This window comes from Urocampus carinirostris, chromosome 2 (genome assembly GCF_059441175.1).
Source record: "Urocampus carinirostris isolate Australia breed hairy pipefish chromosome 2, RoL_Ucar_1.0, whole genome shotgun sequence".
NCBI lineage: Eukaryota > Metazoa > Chordata > Actinopteri > Syngnathiformes > Syngnathidae > Urocampus > Urocampus carinirostris.
Window position 1 is genome coordinate 21,941,740 of NC_142350.1, and position 19,436 is coordinate 21,961,175.

The 19,436-nt window shown below is 41.3% G+C and overlaps 1 protein-coding gene across 2 annotated transcripts in view; it reads right to left on the reverse strand.

Annotated features, from left to right (window-relative positions):
* sfpq (splicing factor proline/glutamine-rich) overlaps nucleotides 1-10,677 on the reverse strand; it is a 28,418-nt gene extending 17,741 nt beyond the window's left edge. The window contains exons 1-9 of one of the 2 annotated variants that reach the window (XM_088329365.1): nucleotides 9,282-10,677; nucleotides 8,543-8,734; nucleotides 5,626-5,927; nucleotides 5,305-5,400; nucleotides 5,039-5,235; nucleotides 4,872-4,956; nucleotides 4,681-4,792; nucleotides 4,532-4,604; nucleotides 3,226-3,332 (exon numbers count right to left, since the gene is read on the reverse strand). In XM_088329365.1, coding sequence (XP_088185491.1) covers nucleotides 3,226-3,332; nucleotides 4,532-4,604; nucleotides 4,681-4,792; nucleotides 4,872-4,956; nucleotides 5,039-5,235; nucleotides 5,305-5,400; nucleotides 5,626-5,927; nucleotides 8,543-8,734; nucleotides 9,282-10,550 — 2,433 coding nt within the window. In that variant the 5' untranslated portion in view covers nucleotides 10,551-10,677. The remainder of the gene's footprint in view (nucleotides 1-3,225; nucleotides 3,333-4,531; nucleotides 4,605-4,680; nucleotides 4,793-4,871; nucleotides 4,957-5,038; nucleotides 5,236-5,304; nucleotides 5,401-5,625; nucleotides 5,928-8,542; nucleotides 8,735-9,281) is intronic. The other variant, XM_088329364.1, reaches the window with a different exon arrangement.
* Between the last annotated feature and the right edge of the window lie 8,759 nt (nucleotides 10,678-19,436).

Here is a 19,436-nt window from a genome sequence, read left to right on the forward strand (position 1 = left end):
CTTTTAAAAACTATCACTGATAATATCATCATATCTAACTCATGTGATTACTAAGTTAACACATAAATCATGTTGAAGAGTTCAAATTTCATGAACAAATAATTGTATCATGACCAAATGAAAAGTAACTCATATTAGAACATACCACAAATGTCTTTGTTATAGCAGAAGATGTTATCTATAAATGAAAGTACTGTAGTGGGTTGTACATAATTCACCCACGGAACCATTGTTTAGTTAGCGAGTTCCTAGGGGGACTCTTAATTCGGCCGGTTCTAGCCACTCTCGTGTTTGTTTTGTTATTGCCAGTTTAAATGTCATTAAAGCAGCTTTCGTTGGCACCTTTGTTTGACACTCCGCCTACGACTCTCGTCTCTGCTCGCTACATTGGATCACGTCGGGTTCACCAACATTTGTAGATAATTCCTTCTCTAACCAGTCCGATCGAAACTTGTTTTTTACGATCTTAGCAATTTCTTTAACTCGCGGAGCATCTTTGCGTTCGATCTCGGACATCTTTCTTTAAACACTCGGCAAAAACGTGTGAGAAATGAACAATGCATACTCCTACGCCTTTATAACAAGCGCGTTTATTGGTCAACACGGAGACTTCAACCAATCGCAAGTACGTTTCATTTCAGTTACGGAAACACTAAAATGGAATGCTGTCGAGACGAAATCGGTTTTTTTACCAATTAAAAAATCGGAAATTTTAAAATTTTATTTTTGGAGATAAAAAAAGCGGAATTCCGCGAATAAGCGGAAAAATCACATCCCTGAGTTCTTCACGAGGGGTAGGGGCAATCTACACGATCTACACCCGTACGCCGCTCAGCATCGCACCCTAGCGTACCGGCGTTCAAACTCCGATTATTTGACCGAACAGCGAAGCAAGAATGTCTTGAAATTTTTGGTCGAGAACCGATTTGTTCGAACTGAGAGGCGTTCGAAAACCGAGGTTCCACTGTAAGCAAAAATGTGTTAATAGATTTCCCTTTACTAATTCATGAGTAGATAATTGGGATATAAACATAAGAAATAAAAGTTAACTGCTGGCACATATTGAGGTGGATGAATGTTAGTAACTCTGCTGATAACTGAAAGAAAGTCAATTGGTCAAGACAATGACAATGCTTCGGTAAAGATAAAATTGGGCAATTCACTTCAGCATACTGGTTGAAAAACACTGGTGTGAATGCCAGACTACAGGGGTTGTTTCCAAAAGTATATATGATGAATTAACTTTACAGGTGCTTTAACAGCTCCAATTCTGATCGGATTTGAGTGAAAAACTACAAACTGACAGATTTGAACGCAAATGGTCAAATTAGAGCCATATTTCATAGGGTCCTACGATATGAAAGTGCTTTTTTGGGGGTCGGTGAGAAAAAAAGTTACATGGCGAGGAGATCGAAGCCTCAAAAATACTAGTTCTGATCTCATTTCGAAACGGACTATCATTAACCTCAATTGATGTGTACATGTTAGAACATATTTTGTATGATAAGCAGCATAACAAAACAACACGAGTGCTATAGATGAGTTTCACGTGAATTTCAGGTGGCTTGAACAGCATGGGGGTGAATGCTGGCTATTTAGGAACGAACAAAACAAAGCACTCGATTGTTCACAGCGGCAAGGAACAACTAAAAAAAAACTTGACAGCGCAAAATGGCAATTAAATGTTTTATAAAATTCCTGCTGGTATAAAGGAAAAAAGGCTTACAAGAAATGAATAGCCACACCAATTCTATTGTAATACTGGATACCAAGTTTGCGGGTCTCACATCTTTGTAAGGTTTGAGAATTATCCCTGTTCAATGTTTATGCTCGTCTTGGACAGTTTTCTGCCCCATATCCCCACTTTATGCAACATGAAACTCATCTATAGATTAGCTATGCTATCAACGTCAGAATCCATATTTTGTACAGCATACTGTATATTTTTACTCACAAATGAGGGGCTTTTGCATATTGTTTTCTTAAAAACAGAACATACCAACTTGTGTCTACTGCTATTTTTATACTTGAAAAGGTATGCAGGCATCTTCACAATCCATAAAATGGACAATGGCCTTTTCAAAATATTGTGTTGCACATTGAAAACAGAACTTTAAATTACAAACTGCTGGTACCAGGAATAAAAATTGTCATGAAAATCCACTTTTAAGATAAAAAAGGTGGAAATTGTGGTTATCTGTTACCATTCTGTCAAAGTGACAAACCACTTTCATTTGGTCAATTTCTGAGATTACGAGAGACCAGAAACTGATGAGTGGAAAAACATTCAAGCCATTTTTATGTTTGTCACTTTTTTGGCTTGGACGCCAGTAGAATAATATTCATGGCAGTGCCTCAAACGACAATTTTACTAAAGTAACAAAATGCCACAAAGGGGAAGAACAACAGAAACAAGAGATTATTGCATCATCCTAATTTTGCATGAAATCTAAAAATAAATATGCTGCTTATAAAAAACTTCATTTGTATATAGAAAAATATGCAAGCACAGCTAGTTACAAATATTCTCCAGCAGACTACTGTACATGTCAACAAAGCAGAATACACACAACTGACAAGTCAAGCGTGTGTTCTACTTGTGATAAGCACTAAAATTAAAGTCTGTGCCCGTCCCACACACACCGTTAACTATCGTATTTCACCTTTTGTCGTGGTTTGGTCAACAACCTGCACTAAAACCTACATTAAAACTGATAAAAAATATTCCAAGAGCATGGAATATAATATATGCCTACTTGCATCTAAAACAAACAAATGTCCTTTGGATTTCCTCAGACGGATCATGCTTAGGTTGGAGAGCACAGTGGTGTACCAACAGTAGAAGGGTAAGAAAACGCAGGAAAATGCCAAGATAAAAGTGCCTGTCCAGCTCACAAGAGACAGGGCTTGCAGTAGCATTCCACAGCACAATACATTGTCATATGACAGAAAATTGAGCATTTAGTGCAGGCTGTCAGTCAGATTTAAGGTTGACCACCAAAAACTAAAACTGAGGGGGACGGGCTTACTAATAACACTTTTTAAAGTTTAATGTGTGACAACCATGTCCACCAGAATCAGCAAGTGGCAAATGTGTGGTCATAACACACGAGTGGACTTGCTATTTCCAAGCACCCATCTTTGGAAGAGATGAATCCGCTTCAAATCATCTCCGGCAAAAGACACCACATCTACTAAAGATTTTGACAAAACGTAATACATTACCATGTCATTGCCCAGTTGGGATCCTGGAGACAAGCCCATTGCCTGCTGACTCTCATATCCCATTCCACTAATTGCAAAGCTCTGGTTCACGGATCCAAAGGACATATCTAGACAGGAAACCAAACAACGGGGTCAGATTGGAGAACTGAGTAAATTTTTACTTCAGCCACAAAACATTTTGGTCAACTCCAGTAAGAAGATGGTTGTTTACAAGCAAACCATTGGCATCTCAACATTGAATAAATTGTGACCATTAAACCTGTTTCGATTGGCTTATAATGGATGCTTTCAATGAGAAATAAGCCTTGTCAACTCAAACGTTTACATTTCAACGTTCCGTACATCTTTCTGATAGCAAAAAATTCAAGCAGTTTCAAGACTATTTTCTTTTTATTTTTAGTACCTTCAAAGGAAGAAATCCAGTGCCGATCAAAACAGGGTTTTTTGTAGACTTTGATGAATAAATATAAGTGATATCTTGCTGCTAACACACACACGTTGTGCTATGTTTGGATGTTCCTATCTATGATCTGTGATATTTTGTGTCAATGGGCTGCTGAAAAATGACATTAATTCTGCCATTCTGCTTCATCAATGCACAAGCAGCTTGGCTACATCACTTTCTTACAAACATGGAAAGGCCTTTATGGGTGTTGGGTAATAATGGAGTTCAAGACAAAATAACATAACAGAGAACAGTATGTGTAAAAAAAAAAATGAGCCAAATTTGGACTTAATTTAATTATATTGATTCCAGGCAGAGAGCATTTAATCGAAGAGACTGCTGATCTTTTGATTTTGTTTCGCTCATTCAAATTTTTACGTGTTTTTCAGAGGATCCATGTTTAAATTGGTATGAGTGCATTCAATCTTTAAATCTTAGACTGCGGAACTATTGCTGTTTTGTACCCATTTGAATTTATATTTTTTGAGCGTTTTTCAGAGAATCAGTGTCTAATGTAGTTAAAAACAGAATTGTAAATTATTAATTTTTGCATTGATTATTTATATCACTAAAGAGTTAATATTTAACATTTTTATTTTATTGTTTTGCATTCTCTGGGATTTTGTGTTGTTCAACTTTAAATGTAAACAGAGTGTAATAGGCTAAAACTGTTAACATTTTCTTTCTTTATTACGTGGTGTATAGAGTCAGACAGCCAAGAAACAAGGCAATGGCGCTTTCAAGCACAACACTCAAAATGCACGCATTTTTCTGACCTTGAAAATACAACATTAAAATGTAAGCATGTTCAGGGGTTTCAAGCACCATTACAACCCAGCATTTAAGAGGAAATGGACCTACCTCCCATTCCCATTGAACCACTACCTCCCATGCCCATTGAACCCCCAGAACTCAATCTCAAATCTCGCTCCCTCTGGAAAAACAAAGATGATGAAATATTAGAATGATTTCAACCTTAGTTATCATCATTTGTGAATACTTAAACTCACGTCCATGAAGTTGCCCATCCTGTAGCTGTCCTCGCGCTGTCGACGAATCTGCTCCTCCATTTCGCGCTTACGGACCATCTCCTCTTCTCGCCTGCGACGCTCCTCCTCTTGCCTGTGAGAAGATAGGCCTTCAGCACATGCACGTACCTTGACCAAAGCGTGTTGCTCCAGAACTTGATCAATGTCTGTACCTCAATTGCATCTCCTTCCTCTTTTGCACCTCCTTACTGTGCATCTCTTCCATGCGCCGCAGCTCTTCCTGTCGCCTCATTACATCTGCAGAGGTGCAAGAAATTCATCTCACGGGTATTGAAATAGTTGTACTCAGGCATAAAAAAAAAAAAAAAAACCCTCTTACCCTGGCGAAGAAGATTGGCCTGGTGTTCGTGATAGGCTTCCTCCATTTCATTCTCAAGCTTTTCACGGGCCTCACGCATGTTTTTCTCGACCTGCTGCCTCTGCTGCTTCTCCATCTCATCCAATGACTTCCAGCGTTTGGAGTACTCGTATTCAAAGGTACCAGGGCGGGCAAAGCGGGGGGGTTCCTCTCGCTCTCTGTTGAGAGGACACAGGAGATTTATCTTTTGACTGTTATACTTAGAAGAGTGAAAAGAGAATTCTTACGCTTGATATCTGTGATTCTTCAGGGCTAGTTTCTCAGGAAGTCCATCATCATCATCACACTGTTCAAGAGGCTCCACAAGTATGGGCCTTGGTGACCTGAAAACAAATATGGAACGTGTTCCTAAATAACTAAGATTAAACAATCAAAAAAGGTATCAAATAGGTATAAGATGAAATTTGATGTCGACCAATATTTGGGACTTTGAAGGATATCAGTAAAATTGATATGGGCCCTGAAAACTACATAACGGGTGATACCTAGTTGAAATAGATGTGCTCTACTTAAATAAAACAGTGGCATTAATATGGTAAACAACTCACGTGGTTAGCAGAAAGACACCCTCATTGCAGCGGTCCAGTGCCTTCCTAGCAGCGGGCTTGGAGGCAAACTCGACAATGCCTTTGCCTGTGGAGCGCCCACGATCATCAACAATGACGATGGCACGCTCAACCATCCCAAACTGTGAGAAGGCCTCCTCAAGGAGTTCATTGGACACATAGGGTGACAGGTTCTTCACAGAAAGGGCTGCAGAGTGTGTGGCGAATCGGACACGCAGGTTTCTGCCTTTCATCGGAAGATCGTCCAATTCAGCTTTCGCAATTTCAGCAACTGCACGAGACTCCTGCACACATTGAATTACAATCTTTATTAAGTCCTGGCTTTTTTTTTTTAAACAAATCATCGAACAAAAAGATTGAGAATAATTTGCAAGAGGAAAAATAGTGAATTTAAAAAAAAAAATTGTCACCCCAACAAAATATGTAAATTGTGGCAGCACTCATCTGTTGGCCATGTTCATGCATGGTATACCGTATTTTCCGCACTATAAGGCGCATATAAAATCTTTTATTTTTTCAAAAAGCCTACTATGCGCCTTATAATCCGGTGCGCCTTATATATGGATCAATATTGAATTGCAAGGTCTCGCAACTAAGAGAAGCAGCCACCGACTCCATTTTTCGCATAGAAGAAGAAGTGCGCTGTGCATACTGGGAAATATTAAACAACGATTCTTTTTTATTTGTGCGTTTGTATAAAGACCCTGAAATGGCTCCTATTAAGAGACACGCTTACAACGCAGAGTTTAAACTCGAGGCGATCAGTCACGCAGTAGAACACGGAAATAGAGCAGCAGCAAGAGAGTTAACATTAATGAATCGATGTTGCGGAAGTGGAAGAAGCATGAGCTGCTTACGTTTTACATTTTACAGTTATTATGTTATTGCTTTATTGTTATTATTTTGCACTTGTTATTGTTTTTGCACATTACGAGTGTCACTATATTGCGATTGCACTAACGTTTAATTTACCATAACAGTATTAGACGTTTTTTTGCGTGTTGACTAAATGGAGGAAAAGTAAAATCTTATGCCTTGCTGTTGTTCAAAGATGTGTCACGAAAATGCTTTACCTCAGAGAAAATAATAAAACAGCTGTTTATTCATTTTGCGAGTGAATGGAGTTGTTGAAAGCTTGTTTGTTATCTATTAATAAAGTTTGACTGACCTATCTGACTGTTTTGTTGACATTCCCTTTAGCGCGGCACCATCTAATGGTTGCATAACGTAACTACATCCTCTACTGTAGCCAAGTCAAGTCACATTTATTTATATAGCCCTTAATCACAAAAATGTCTCGAAGGACTGCACAGGATTACAATTACAAAATTGCACAATTACCTGATCTTAAACTAGCGTGCAGTTATAGCGCCTTATAATGCGGCGCGCCTTATGTATGGAAAAAGTTTTAAAATATATCATTCATTGAAGGTGCGCCTTATAGTGCGGAAAATACGGTAATTAAAACTAAGGGGTTTGTCTCAACACTTTATTAATCTTACAGACGCATTATTATTCAACCATCCAAATTACCATAAAATTGGAACTATAACGCGTGCACGACCATTAGCTGCATGTACCCACATTGAAACATGAGATATTTAAAAAGACGGTACACAGAAATAGTTTAAATAATCGATTGTACCCTAACCCACCAACGTTCCAAAGACCCGTCAAAATTTTTGATAAATACATGTCTGTAGTGTCACCAGTCACAGCCACGGATCATTGCATATCTTAGACTCTCAGGATTAAAGATATAATTTCAAATTATACGCAAAGAAAATCCCGATCAGTCTGAAACACGTTCACACCTATGAAATACTTTATGTCACAAATCCACATATCATTGGAAAGCTTCACCTCGGGAGATTCAAGATATGATGACCATTTTAAAATATACTCTTCAGAGAAATATCACAATCACTCTGAAACAAGATACCCAAAAACTATCAAACCGAGGTAACTCACCAGTACGGCGCCTGGCAGTCATCTATTTCTTTGAATATCCGTGAAAATTGATTTGTTACATCAACGAAAATCCATAGAATCCAATAGTGTGAAATATTTAGACGATCATAACGACAGAAATAAGAATCAGTCTTAAATATTGCTGCTTCATTGGATGTTTCTTCTTGTAATACATTATTTACGTTTACAAATAAACAAACTCACCAATATGGTAGCTTGTGCTACCCCATTTAAGTGTTCATAAGAATATATGTTCCATAACTTCAGACAAACAAACGTTAATTATAAATGGAGCTGCTGCGCACATGAGATATCTGTCTAGTCACGGATATTTTTCACATTTGCAAATATTGTTCACATTGGAGATTAGTCTTTTTTCCATACATACTGCCCTTTACTGTGTACTAGTCTTTGTTTTAAAAGCCTAAGAACATGAAGCAAGGAAAACAGACACTTGTCTGCCGCTGAATTCTCAAAACATGAAGCAAAACAGACATTTATATGCTCTGCTGCTGTACTCACTTTAAATATGTGTTTTGAAACTAGATTATTGTATCTAGTCTCATTTATGCACTTTAACTGTTACCTCAGCTGTGCGATGTTGCTCAAAAGGTTTTAACAAAACAGGCCGAAATCCTGCAATGTCGCGGTTTTACTAGCGTAACAGAAAATTCAGTTAACAATAAATTCTCGATTATTTCTTAATTTTTTTACGATTATTTCTTAAATTTACAGCTCTTTTTTATTAAGGCTCACGTAATATGTACCATTAGGCTCATATTATCTTACAAGCATATAATGCGGAGGGTAAAAAAATGACACTATATCAGTCAATCGTCAATATTTGTGTGACAATGAATGGTCTCGAGAAATTCCAAATCTTGACAACCCTTATTATACACTAATGATAGCCATTCTTAAATCTTACCAGTCGGATGAATCCAAAGCCTTTCGCTTTGTTGATGAACACCTCGCTTGGTTCTCCATACTTGGCAAAAATATTCCTGAAAATCTCCTCTGTGATGTCATTGGGGAGATTGCCGACAAACAGGCGGCAACGTTGTGTGTAAGATTTCTCGCCAGGTTTGAGCAATATTGAGAGTTTCGCCTTCATTTCCATCTAGAAATACAGATTTAAAAAAATCACATAGCAATAAGTGAGTTCATATACCAACTCACTTTAAATTACTGAATCTCGCCAAAGCACTTTTTCGTCACCCATTTCCATCGTCGCCATTTTCACGTCTCTAGAGTAGCTCGTTTGCTCATTTTCATTACAGGGAAATTCCACCTTACAGGCTGTTATGACAATACTCGGTTTTAAAATATGTTTAATTGACAACACATATAAGAAACACAATGATTAAACGGGTCAAAAAATGCGACAATATAAGTTAGTGACGATGGGGTTCCATCACCACACAAAATGGCGGACAATAGAAGACTGGGTGGGTGCGTTCGGTTTTAAAAACCGCTGAGGCCGATGTTGAGGACAAAGAAGAAACGACGTTCATGGAGGGTTTTGTTTAGCAACGCCCAATCGAGATGCTCAGAGATAGAGAAAATGACTAAGATATGTTGGAACGCGTTTAACATAAACAACGGGAATGCGATTGTTTTGGGGCTTTCGAAAGGTGCTTCTAGCGTTTCAAAATACAAACTCTAACCTGTGATTGACTCTCCTTCGAACTTGGTCCTTGTCCCTCCCGCTGCCCCATCTGCTCAAATCCAGGCGAAGTCATTGTATTCATTTTCGGATCTGGTCTTTGATTCACATGCTGGTCCATCCGAGGGTTCTGCTGATTTTGTTGCTGCAGGTTTTGCCGCTGATTCTGTTGGGCAGCTCTCTGGTTCTGCTGAATTTGCGGTTGGCCTCCTTTTGGGCCTTGTTGATTGCCCACTCCCTGGCTCGGAGTGTTTGGTGTATGGTCCATCTTCGGGTTTTGTTGATTTTGTTGCTGGCCAGGTCTCTGGTTCTGTGGAATTTGTGGTTGACCTGCCCTCTGGGTTGGCTGATTTTGTTGTTGGCCGGGTCTCTGGTTCTGCAGATTTTGTTGCTGGCCAGGTCTCTGGTTCTGTAGATTTTGTTGGTGGCCTGATCGCTGGTTCTGCGGATTTTGTTGCTGGCCTGGTCGCTGGTTCTGCGGATTTTGTTGCTGGCCGGGTCTCTGGTTCTGCGGATTTTGTTGCTGGCCGGGTCTCTGGTTCTGCGGATTTTGTTGCTGGCCGGGTCTCTGGTTCTGTGGATTTGGTTGCTGGCCGGGTCTCTGGGTCTGCGGATTTTGTTGCTGACCTGGTCTCTGGGTCTGCGGATTTTGTTGCTGACCTGGTCTCTGGGTCTGCGGACTTTGCGGTTGGCCGGCATTTTGATTCTGCTGATTTTGTTGCTGAACTCCGCTCTGATTCGGCTGCGGTCCAGTCTTCTGGTTCTGTTGAGGGCCTACTTTCTGATTCAGTTGGTTTTGCTGAACGCCGGTTTTGGGACTGACGAGGGCAGCTTGATTCTGCTGTTGCTGTACCGGAGCACTAGCATTTGGAGTGGGTGACTTGAAGAGCAGGTTCTTGTTTGCCTGATTCGGCTGAGGAGATGAGATTTCTTGTTTGGGGGTTACTTTTGGCTCCGTCGACGGAGTCGTCACATTGACTGGGTCCTGTTGATTATCCATCGGGCCTTTCATGGTGAGAGCGGGCCCAGGAGTCGGTGGTGGGAGGCTTGGCTCGTTCTGAGGCTTCTGGGCATTCGATCGTTGTCCCCGGTTAAAGTTATTGTTGTGATTATTATTTCCGCCTCGACGATTTTGGTTCTGGAAAGGGTGATTCCTAAAATTGGGGTTTCCCATTGTACTGCCCCGCATCGGGCCACCGAATCCACCGCCTCGACGTAACTGGAATTGGTTCATCCCCATTCCGCCACGGTTATGGTGAAAATAAGACATTAGTCTCGTCTTTCAATCAATAATATAAGTGGGCACAAAAAGGATTTTCAAGTCGGCGCGAAACGCAGGCTGTTGAAGTAACGTGTCAAAAATGGCTGTTCTCGGTTTGACTCAAAGGCTTCTTCTTCCTCCGATGCATTGGCCCCGCCTTTACATGTAATTGGTTAGTTTGTCCTTTTCTTTCATCTGATTTGTCCACAATTGTCACATGCTACATTCCCCCCAGTTTAAGGACTTCATTGGTTTACTTGATGAAGTAGGTAGGATCCAAAAAAAACAATGCTTTACCCTAACCAAAAGACCATTAAAAATAATAATATTTGTAAACATTTTGGTCTTTTTATGTAACCTGTGTTCACCCCCTTGCATTTCTATTTTTTTCTTTCTGTTGTTTTCTCGGTTTTTGCTTTGTTGTACACATGTTGTACAAAATGTTAAGCAACGTTGCAATGCAATGTTTGCATGGAAATGAGCAGGCCACATGCAACCCTTAAAGCTTCTTCATCCGTCCCTCCAAACAAAAATGATCAAAATATAATGCTGATTATATATATATATATATATATATATATATATATATATATATATATATATATATATATATGTAACGGGTGTAATAATAACTTTTATTTTATTGAAATTCCTGCTAAAATATGTGTATAGTTTTTGGTAAATGTCCTGCAATGCTGAGTCCAACAGTGCCATCTGCTGGTATGGAGTGGGGTTTGGTTTTGGCTTCTAACATGTGACCAGGAGGCGGGGTTTGTTGTCAGTTTTACCAGAGTACTACAAAGGTAAGACATATCTTTTGGTGCTCCACAAAATAAGTTAATTTTAAACATTATAACCCCAGCTGACAAATCTCTCACCATGCATAGTAATGTGATTGATATTGTCAAGCTGTTTTGATTTATTTTCGTTTTGTTTCTGTTTTACTAAATATTAATTCCCCTTGTAGAGATCAAAGAGATCAAACCCAGCAGAAAAAGCTAATGTTGTGACTCATCCATTTGCAGGTAAATTGTACCCATTTTTATACTCATTATTGTTTTTATTCCTATTTTTTCATATACATTAAAAAAGGATGATGTTGGTTAAAATTCAGACTAAAGAAAAACATGTTGAATTCATTGTAAACGTTAAAAATCCACTATACGATCTCTTGTTAAAAGTATCTTGTTAAAATGTAAAGATGTAAAAATGTATTGTGATATTCTAAAATGTATTTTCTGTAAAGTGAAAAGAAAGCTCTTTGATATGCTTTGTTGTTAGTTTTACCAGAGTACTACAAAGAGATCAAAGAGATCAAACCCAGCAGAAAAAGCTAATGTTGTGACTCATCCATTTGCAGAACTGTAATAATAAAAACCTCATCATCCAGTCCAGCGTGAATGTGGATCTTTGGTGGGACACGTACAACGCGGTTACATTGGTGCCGTGACCCGTGACTTCTATCAAACTCGCCGAACCGAGGACTGTCCTACCTGCCACATGAGCTCACAGTATTTGAAATTTTAGTTACATGAGCGATATTGTTTAGCTCATTACAGTGCAGTGTCACAGTGATACAAAGGCTGCTGATTTATTTTGTGATTTTGACTTATTTACATTTTTTTTCTGTTAATCTTTGAAACATGTTTAATCAGAGCAATGTGTTAGCTCCACAATTTGACACACCTATTCACTTTGGCAGGGGCAGGGGCATGTTTACCCCCATCCCCTCTGATAATAGTTCTACCCCAGGTGGTGCTACACATAGAGTAGAGGCAAGTTCCAGTGTGAGCACCCATAATGCAGCTGACCAACATGCTAGCCTACCTTCACCTCAGGTCAGACCCACATCTACGCCAAATTCCACGAGTGAAATTTCTGAGGGTTTAGCTGATCACATGACAAATATTATTCAGGAGATAGGACATAAATTGGCTGATAGCATATTCTCAAATATACAGTCACATAATATAGTAGCTCCTAACGCTGCTGCCACACAAGATGTAGCAAACAGATTGAGTCAGGTGGTTACGCAGAGAAAGGTTAAGGAACCGCCGTCATTTATTGGGGATGGCTCAGACTCAATAACAATACATGAGTGGGAAGATCTAATGAGGACATTTATAAAAAGGAGTGATGTGAGACTTGAAGAGCAAGCAGAGGAAATCCTTATACATTTGAGAGGAAAAGCTAAAGATGTAGTTAGGTTTAGCATTAGAAACAGTAATATAGACGTCTATACCCGCCCTGACATGATTTATAGTCTTCTCAGGAAATACTTTAGCTGTACCAAGTACTCTGCTGTCCCTTTAGCTGACTTTTATTCAACTTTGCCCAAAGACCAGGAAGACCCCTATGACTACTGGCTGAGACTAAACAGAGCAGCTGACCTTGCCTCTGAGTGCTTGAGAGAGCAGGGCAAAACATTTGACAACCCTGAAATAGAGGTTACTCGCATGTTTATTAGGAACTGCCCATGCAAGGAACTGGCACTCACTTAAAGATCAAAAACCATCGAAAAGTGGTCAGCATGTGAGGTACTAGAGGTGCTGAATGAATACCACGCTGAGAAGAGCTACAAAGCAGATTCCCTACAACAACCTGCGAATAGAGCGGAAATTGCCGTACACAAAGCTGAGGTGAACCATGGTCCAACCCTCGTGCACGAGCCACCTCAGACTTCGAGCCCACAGTATGTCTCTCTAACGGACGTTATTAGTATGTTGGAGAAAGTTCTGATACGTGTTACCTCGAACCAGTTTCAAGAGAGAGGGGGAGCTCCAACCAGGCGACCTGGAGCCAGAATTAATGGTTTCACTGCCAAGCCATGTATCATTTGCAAAGAGGTCGAACACAGTGCTCTCTCTCATTGCCGAGACAAAAACCTTTGCTTTCACTGCCATGCCCCAGGGCATTCTCGACGTGATTGTCCAGTGACGAAAGTTGTCCCGCTGCCTCAGGGAAACTAACTGATCTGCGCTTAGGGGAGAACAGTGCAGATCAACTGAGTATACCTCCCACCACTAATGTGAAGCCTGACATGCAAGATAATAAATCAATTTATGAGATGTATAGCAACAAGATACCTCCATCGAAGAAGCTGATCTTTCAGGGGTTTCAGAGAATAGCGGAGACTAACGAACTGTTTTACACACCTGTACTTGTGCAAGAAGGCCCCACTTTCAGAGCGCTGTTGGACAGTGGGTCGATGGCTTGTACAGTAAGTGAGGACACGGCTAAGTCCCTCCTGCAGCAATTCCCTGATATGATGAGTTACACGACCGATGATTATGTCATTGTAGGCTGCGGTGGACACCAAGTTTCTCCCAGAGATATGTACGACATTCACGTCACAGTTTACGGGTGCCAAATGATAATACCAGTAATGGTGGTGCCAGGCCAGACAAAACAGATGATCCTTGGCAGCAATGCCATCAAATATATTTTGACTCAATTGAAAAGTACTGATGGCTATTGGAGATTAGTTTCCACTCCTGACAACGGTCTGTCCGATAACCACAGTCAATTCCTGTCAATGCTTTCCAACACAGAGAGATGGAGAGGTGATTGCATTCCAGACAAGGTAGGGACAGTAAAAATCAAGAGTTGCGTGACGCTGAATCCACGGACCGAGTACGTTATTTGGGGCAAGTTACCTGAGTTGGCCGGGACGTCTGCGGGAAGTACAGTGGTCGTTGAGCCAACCCAATCAAAGGCTGGGCCCAGACAAGTCCTTGTCGGACGAGTTGTTACTCCACTCTGGGGAGATGGATGGGTGCCTGTTAAAGTCTTTAATCCCACGGACAGAGTTGTGGTGCTGAGGAGAAACAGGAAAATTGCAGATGTGTCTCCTTGTATCGCAGCGGAAGACCTGCCCAATGCAGAGGAGGTCAAGTGCAACGTGCAGAGTGTACAGAGCAAAGAGGTCCGACCCAGGTCAGAAGAGGACATGATGCGTACATTGGAAGCTCTGGGACTGCAAGACATTGACCTGAAGTCATGTGAGGTTTCGCTGCAGTGTAAAGACAAGCTCCTTCATATCATCGAACAATTCGAGTCAATCTTTTCTCGCCATAAGATGGACTGTGGAGAGGCCAAAGAGTTTGTACATCGTATCCACCTTGTTGATGATAAGCCGTTCCGTCTACCCTACAGACGTATACCACCAAGTCAGTATGAAAAACTGAGGACAACTCTGAACGAGATGGAAGAGAAAGGAATTATTCAGAAGTCGACTAGCGACTATGCATCTGCGCTTGTTCTCATATGGAAGCGGAATGGAGAACTAAGGGTATGTACTGATTTCAGAAGGCTTAATGCAAGAACCATAAAGGATGCCTACCCACTACCGCATCAAGCTGATGCTTTGGCCGCACTTGGGGGAAATGCCTTTTTCTCCACAATGGATCTGACGTCAGGCTACTACAATGTCCCCTTGCACCCTGACGACAAAAAGTACACGGCATTCTCCTCACCATTCGGGCTTCACGAGTACAACCGGCTCCCTCAGGGACTTTGCAACAGCCCAGCAACATTTATGAGGATGATGATGTCGATATTTGGTGATCAGAATTTCATGAGCCTATTATGTTACCTCGACGATCTGATGGTGTTTGCCCCCACAGAGGAAGTTGCACTCCAACGCCTGCAGATGGTGTTTACTCGCCTCAAGGAACACAACCTCAAGCTCGCACCCAAAAAGTGTTTTTTCCTCAGACGGACTGTGAAATTTCTTGGGCATGTCATCAGTGAGGATGGAATTCGGACTGACCCAGAGAAGGTGAGAGCGATAAATGACGTACAAGTCGCTGATCTAATGGAGTCGGATGGCAAGACGCCATGCCCTAGTAAAATCAGATCTTTTCTAGGCATGGTGATGTATTTCCAAAGCTTCATTGAAGCATGTTCTCCGAAGGCAAAACCTCTGTTTAGGCTCACATCTGAATCTGGTGACAAGCATAAGCGCAAGAGAGCCCGCAAGAAAGGTCAAGTGAAGCTGACGCCTGCAGATTGGTCCGATGCATGCCAGAACGCCTTTGAAACACTGAAGCACGACCTTGTGACAGGTGTCACTCTGGCCCACCCAGATTTTGATGCGCCGTTTATTTTGGCTGTCGACGCATCCTTTGATGGGATTGGAGCAGTCCTGTCACAGCTGCCACCTGGTGGAAAAATAGCCAGACCAGTCGCCTTTGCAAGTAAGACGCTCTCTCGCTCCCAGCTCAACTACCCTGCACACAGGCTCGAATTTCTTGCCTTGAAATGGGCGGTATGTGATAAATTCAGCCATTGGTTGAAAGGAAGACACATTACCACGTGGACCGACAATAACCCACTGACATACATTTTGACCAAACCAAGACTTGATGCGTGTGAACAGCGGTGGGTAGCGAAGCTTGCTGCATACAATTTTGACCTGAAGTACATTCCCGGCCCAAAGAACATCGTAGCCGACGCTCTGAGCCGTGAGCCATTTGTACGGTCATGTGTGGGTCATCGCCTTGTTACCGAGCCCTATACTTCGCTCTTGGACCAAGTCAACGGGGTGAACAACAGTACTGTGCAAGAGGTGTTCAGAGTATCCAACAATTGTCACGCTGTTGTAGACGAGAGTGCTGGGACATCAGACGAGTCAGTAAAAAGGGCAATTCCATCAGGCTCCAATGGTTCTGTGACATCAGAAGAAGTTGCTGCTGTCTTCAGTGCTCAGTCCACTGGTGGCGTGGGTCAAGTGATGGGAACAGATGCCAACCTCAATCTTCTGCAGAAGGGAGATCAGTCAACGGCACTCCCACAGAGTCAGCTTGTTGGTTTACAAGAACAGGACAACACAATAAGCAGAACCATGTACTTTGTGCATAGACACAAGAGACCTACCAGGCGTGAGAGAGCTGTCGAGTCGCCTAGTGTGATGAAACTACTGAAACATTGGAGCAGACTCACCATACAGAATGGCATGCTCTACAAAATAAGGAAAGATCCTCACATGGCCAAGAAAATCTTCCAGTTTGTGGTGCCTGATTCATTGAAACAGAAAGTCCTTCAAGGTTTACATGACTCAGCAGGTCACCAAGGCCAGAACCGTACTTTGTCTCTGGTGAGGCAACGATTTTTCTGGAATGGCATGGAACGTGATGTTGTGAATTATGTCAAATCCTGTCAGCGTTGTGTAGTAGGGAAAACACCGGAACCACACAACCGTGCACCACTCAAGAACATAGTCACCTCTGAGCCTATGGAGTTGGTCTGTATAGACTTTTGGACTGCTGAGCAAGAGAACAAGTCTGTAGATGTCCTGGTCGTAACTGATCATTTCTCCAAGATGGCGCACGCCTTCCCTTGCAGGAATCAAACCGCCAAACAAGTTGCTCGCCGTCTGTGGCAGGATTTCTTCCTTGTCTATGGTTTCCCACGGCGTATCCACTCTGATCAGGGAGCTAATTTTGAGAGCAAACTGATCAAAGAGCTTCTAGAGATGGCAGGGGTGCAGAAATCCCATACGACTCCGTACCACCCCATGGGAAATGGTATCGCAGAACGATTCAACCGAACATTGGGAGATATGATCAGAACCCTTCCCCCTCAGCCCAAAGCAAAGTGGCCACAAATGCTGCAGCAGCTCACATTCTGCTATAACTGCACAGAGCATGAGACAACAGGGTTTGCACCGTTTTACCTAGTGTTTGGTAGGATCCCTCGTCTCCCTGTCGATGTCATGTTTCAACATGCTAATACCAATGATGCTGTTGTCAGCTACTCTGACTTTGTACGCCATCTAAAGAAAGATCTACATGAAGCTGCTCAGATTGTACAGAGGAATACTCTCAGAGAACAGACTCGTCATGCCAAGCTGTACAACCGTAGGGCCAAAGGATCACCCCTCGTCGTGGGAGACCGGGTGTTGATCGCCAACAGAGGTGTCCCGGGGAAACGCAAAGTTGCAGACAAGTGGGAGTCGACCCCGTATGAAGTCATATCACTCAAGCCTGATCTCAATGTCTATAGAGTCAAGGATTGTCTGACGGGCAAAGAAAAGGTAGTTCACAGGAATTTGCTGCTCTCTGTTAGCTTCTTGCCCTTAGAGGATGATCTGGCCAGCGAATCTGAACACTCAGAGTCTGACGCTGCTATGCATGGAAGTGATGTATGCCCTGATTTACCTGACGCGGTTGAAGACACTGATGTCCGTACAGTAAACTGGGTGATACAGGCAGGTGAAGAGCAAGTTCATCCAGAGGTAGAGGATAACTCACTAGACAGCAGATCTGATGACCAGTCCGACTCTCGCAGTGTTGATACATCCAGTCGAGGAAGTCAGCACATCCCCGAACAAGATGTTGACCATACTTCAAGTGACAATACGGAAAGCCCATCACAGTGCTCTGAAAACATGATCCCTTTGGGTATGGGTCTCCCAGACGAGACCCCATTGAACCCTGACCATCCGGACGCAGACTCCCCTGATACTGACTGTTTAGACTTGACTGTACCAGACCTTCAAGCTCAGGTTAATTGTGCTCAACCTGACCGTTATGGTCTTAGGGTCCGCCAGTCCATCAGGCCTCCTAGTCGTCTAATTTGTCAGATGAATGACCAGTTGGTAGGTGACAATCCTCTGTCTGCAATATCTGCTAGTTCCTAATTTAAGTTCAGTAGAGATACACTTTCAGTTTAAGTAACAAAGCTTGAGTAAGAAACAAGAATTGTGCCTATGTGAGCACTTACAACTACAGGAACAATGTTTGATATTTCAGAGATTTAACAGGCATCTTTGAGTCTGTGCTTAGATAGGAGTTTGATCACCTCCTTTCTTTTCACACTCCTTTTTTGGGAGAGTTTTAGAACTGACATGCACTTCAGTTTGTTCCTTGTAATACTGTACCAGTTTTTGTGTCTTTTTCATCAGTATTTGCCGTTTTGGCTGTGATTTTTTTTTCTGTTTAGTGTAGCACTCCCATATTTAGCAGAATTTCAGGGGGGTGTATGTAACGGGTGTAATAATAACTTTTATTTTATTGAAATTCCTGCTAAAATATGTGTATAGTTTTTGGTAAATGTCCTGCAATGCTGAGTCCAACAGTGCCATCTGCTGGTATGGGGTGGGGTTTGGTTTTGGCTTCTAACATGTGACCAGGAGGCGGGGTTTGTTGTCAGTTTTACCAGAGTACTACAAAGGTAAGACATATCTTTTGGTGCTCCACAAAATAAGTTAATTTTAAACATTATAACCCCAGTTGACAAATCTCTTACCATGCATAGTAATGTGATTGATATTGTCAAGCTGTTTTGATTTATTTTCGTTTTGTTTCTGTTTTACTAAATATTAATTCCCCTTGTAGAGATCAATGAGGTCAAACCCAGCAGAAAAAGCTAATGTTGTGACTCATCCATTTGCAGGTAAATTGTACCCATTTTTATACTCATTATTGTTTTTATTCCTATTTTTTCATATACATTAAAAAAGGATGATGTTGGTTAAAATTCAGACTAAAGAAAAACATGTTGAATTCATTGTAAACGTTAAAAATCCACTATACGATCTCTTGTTAAAATTATCTTGTTAAAATGTAAAGATGTAAAAATGTATTGTGATATTCTAAAATGTATTTTCTGTAAAGTGAAAAGAAAGCTCTTTGATATGCTTTGTTGTTAGTTTTACCAGAGTACTACAAAGAGATCAAAGAGATCAAACCCAGCAGAAAAAGCTAATGTTGTGACTCATCCATTTGCAGAACTGTAATAATAAAAACCTCATCATCCAGTCCAGCGTGAATGTGGATCTTTGGTGGGACACGTACAACGCGGTTACATATATATATATATATATATATATATATATATATATATATATATATATGTAACGGGTGTAATAATAACTTTTGTTTTATTGAAATT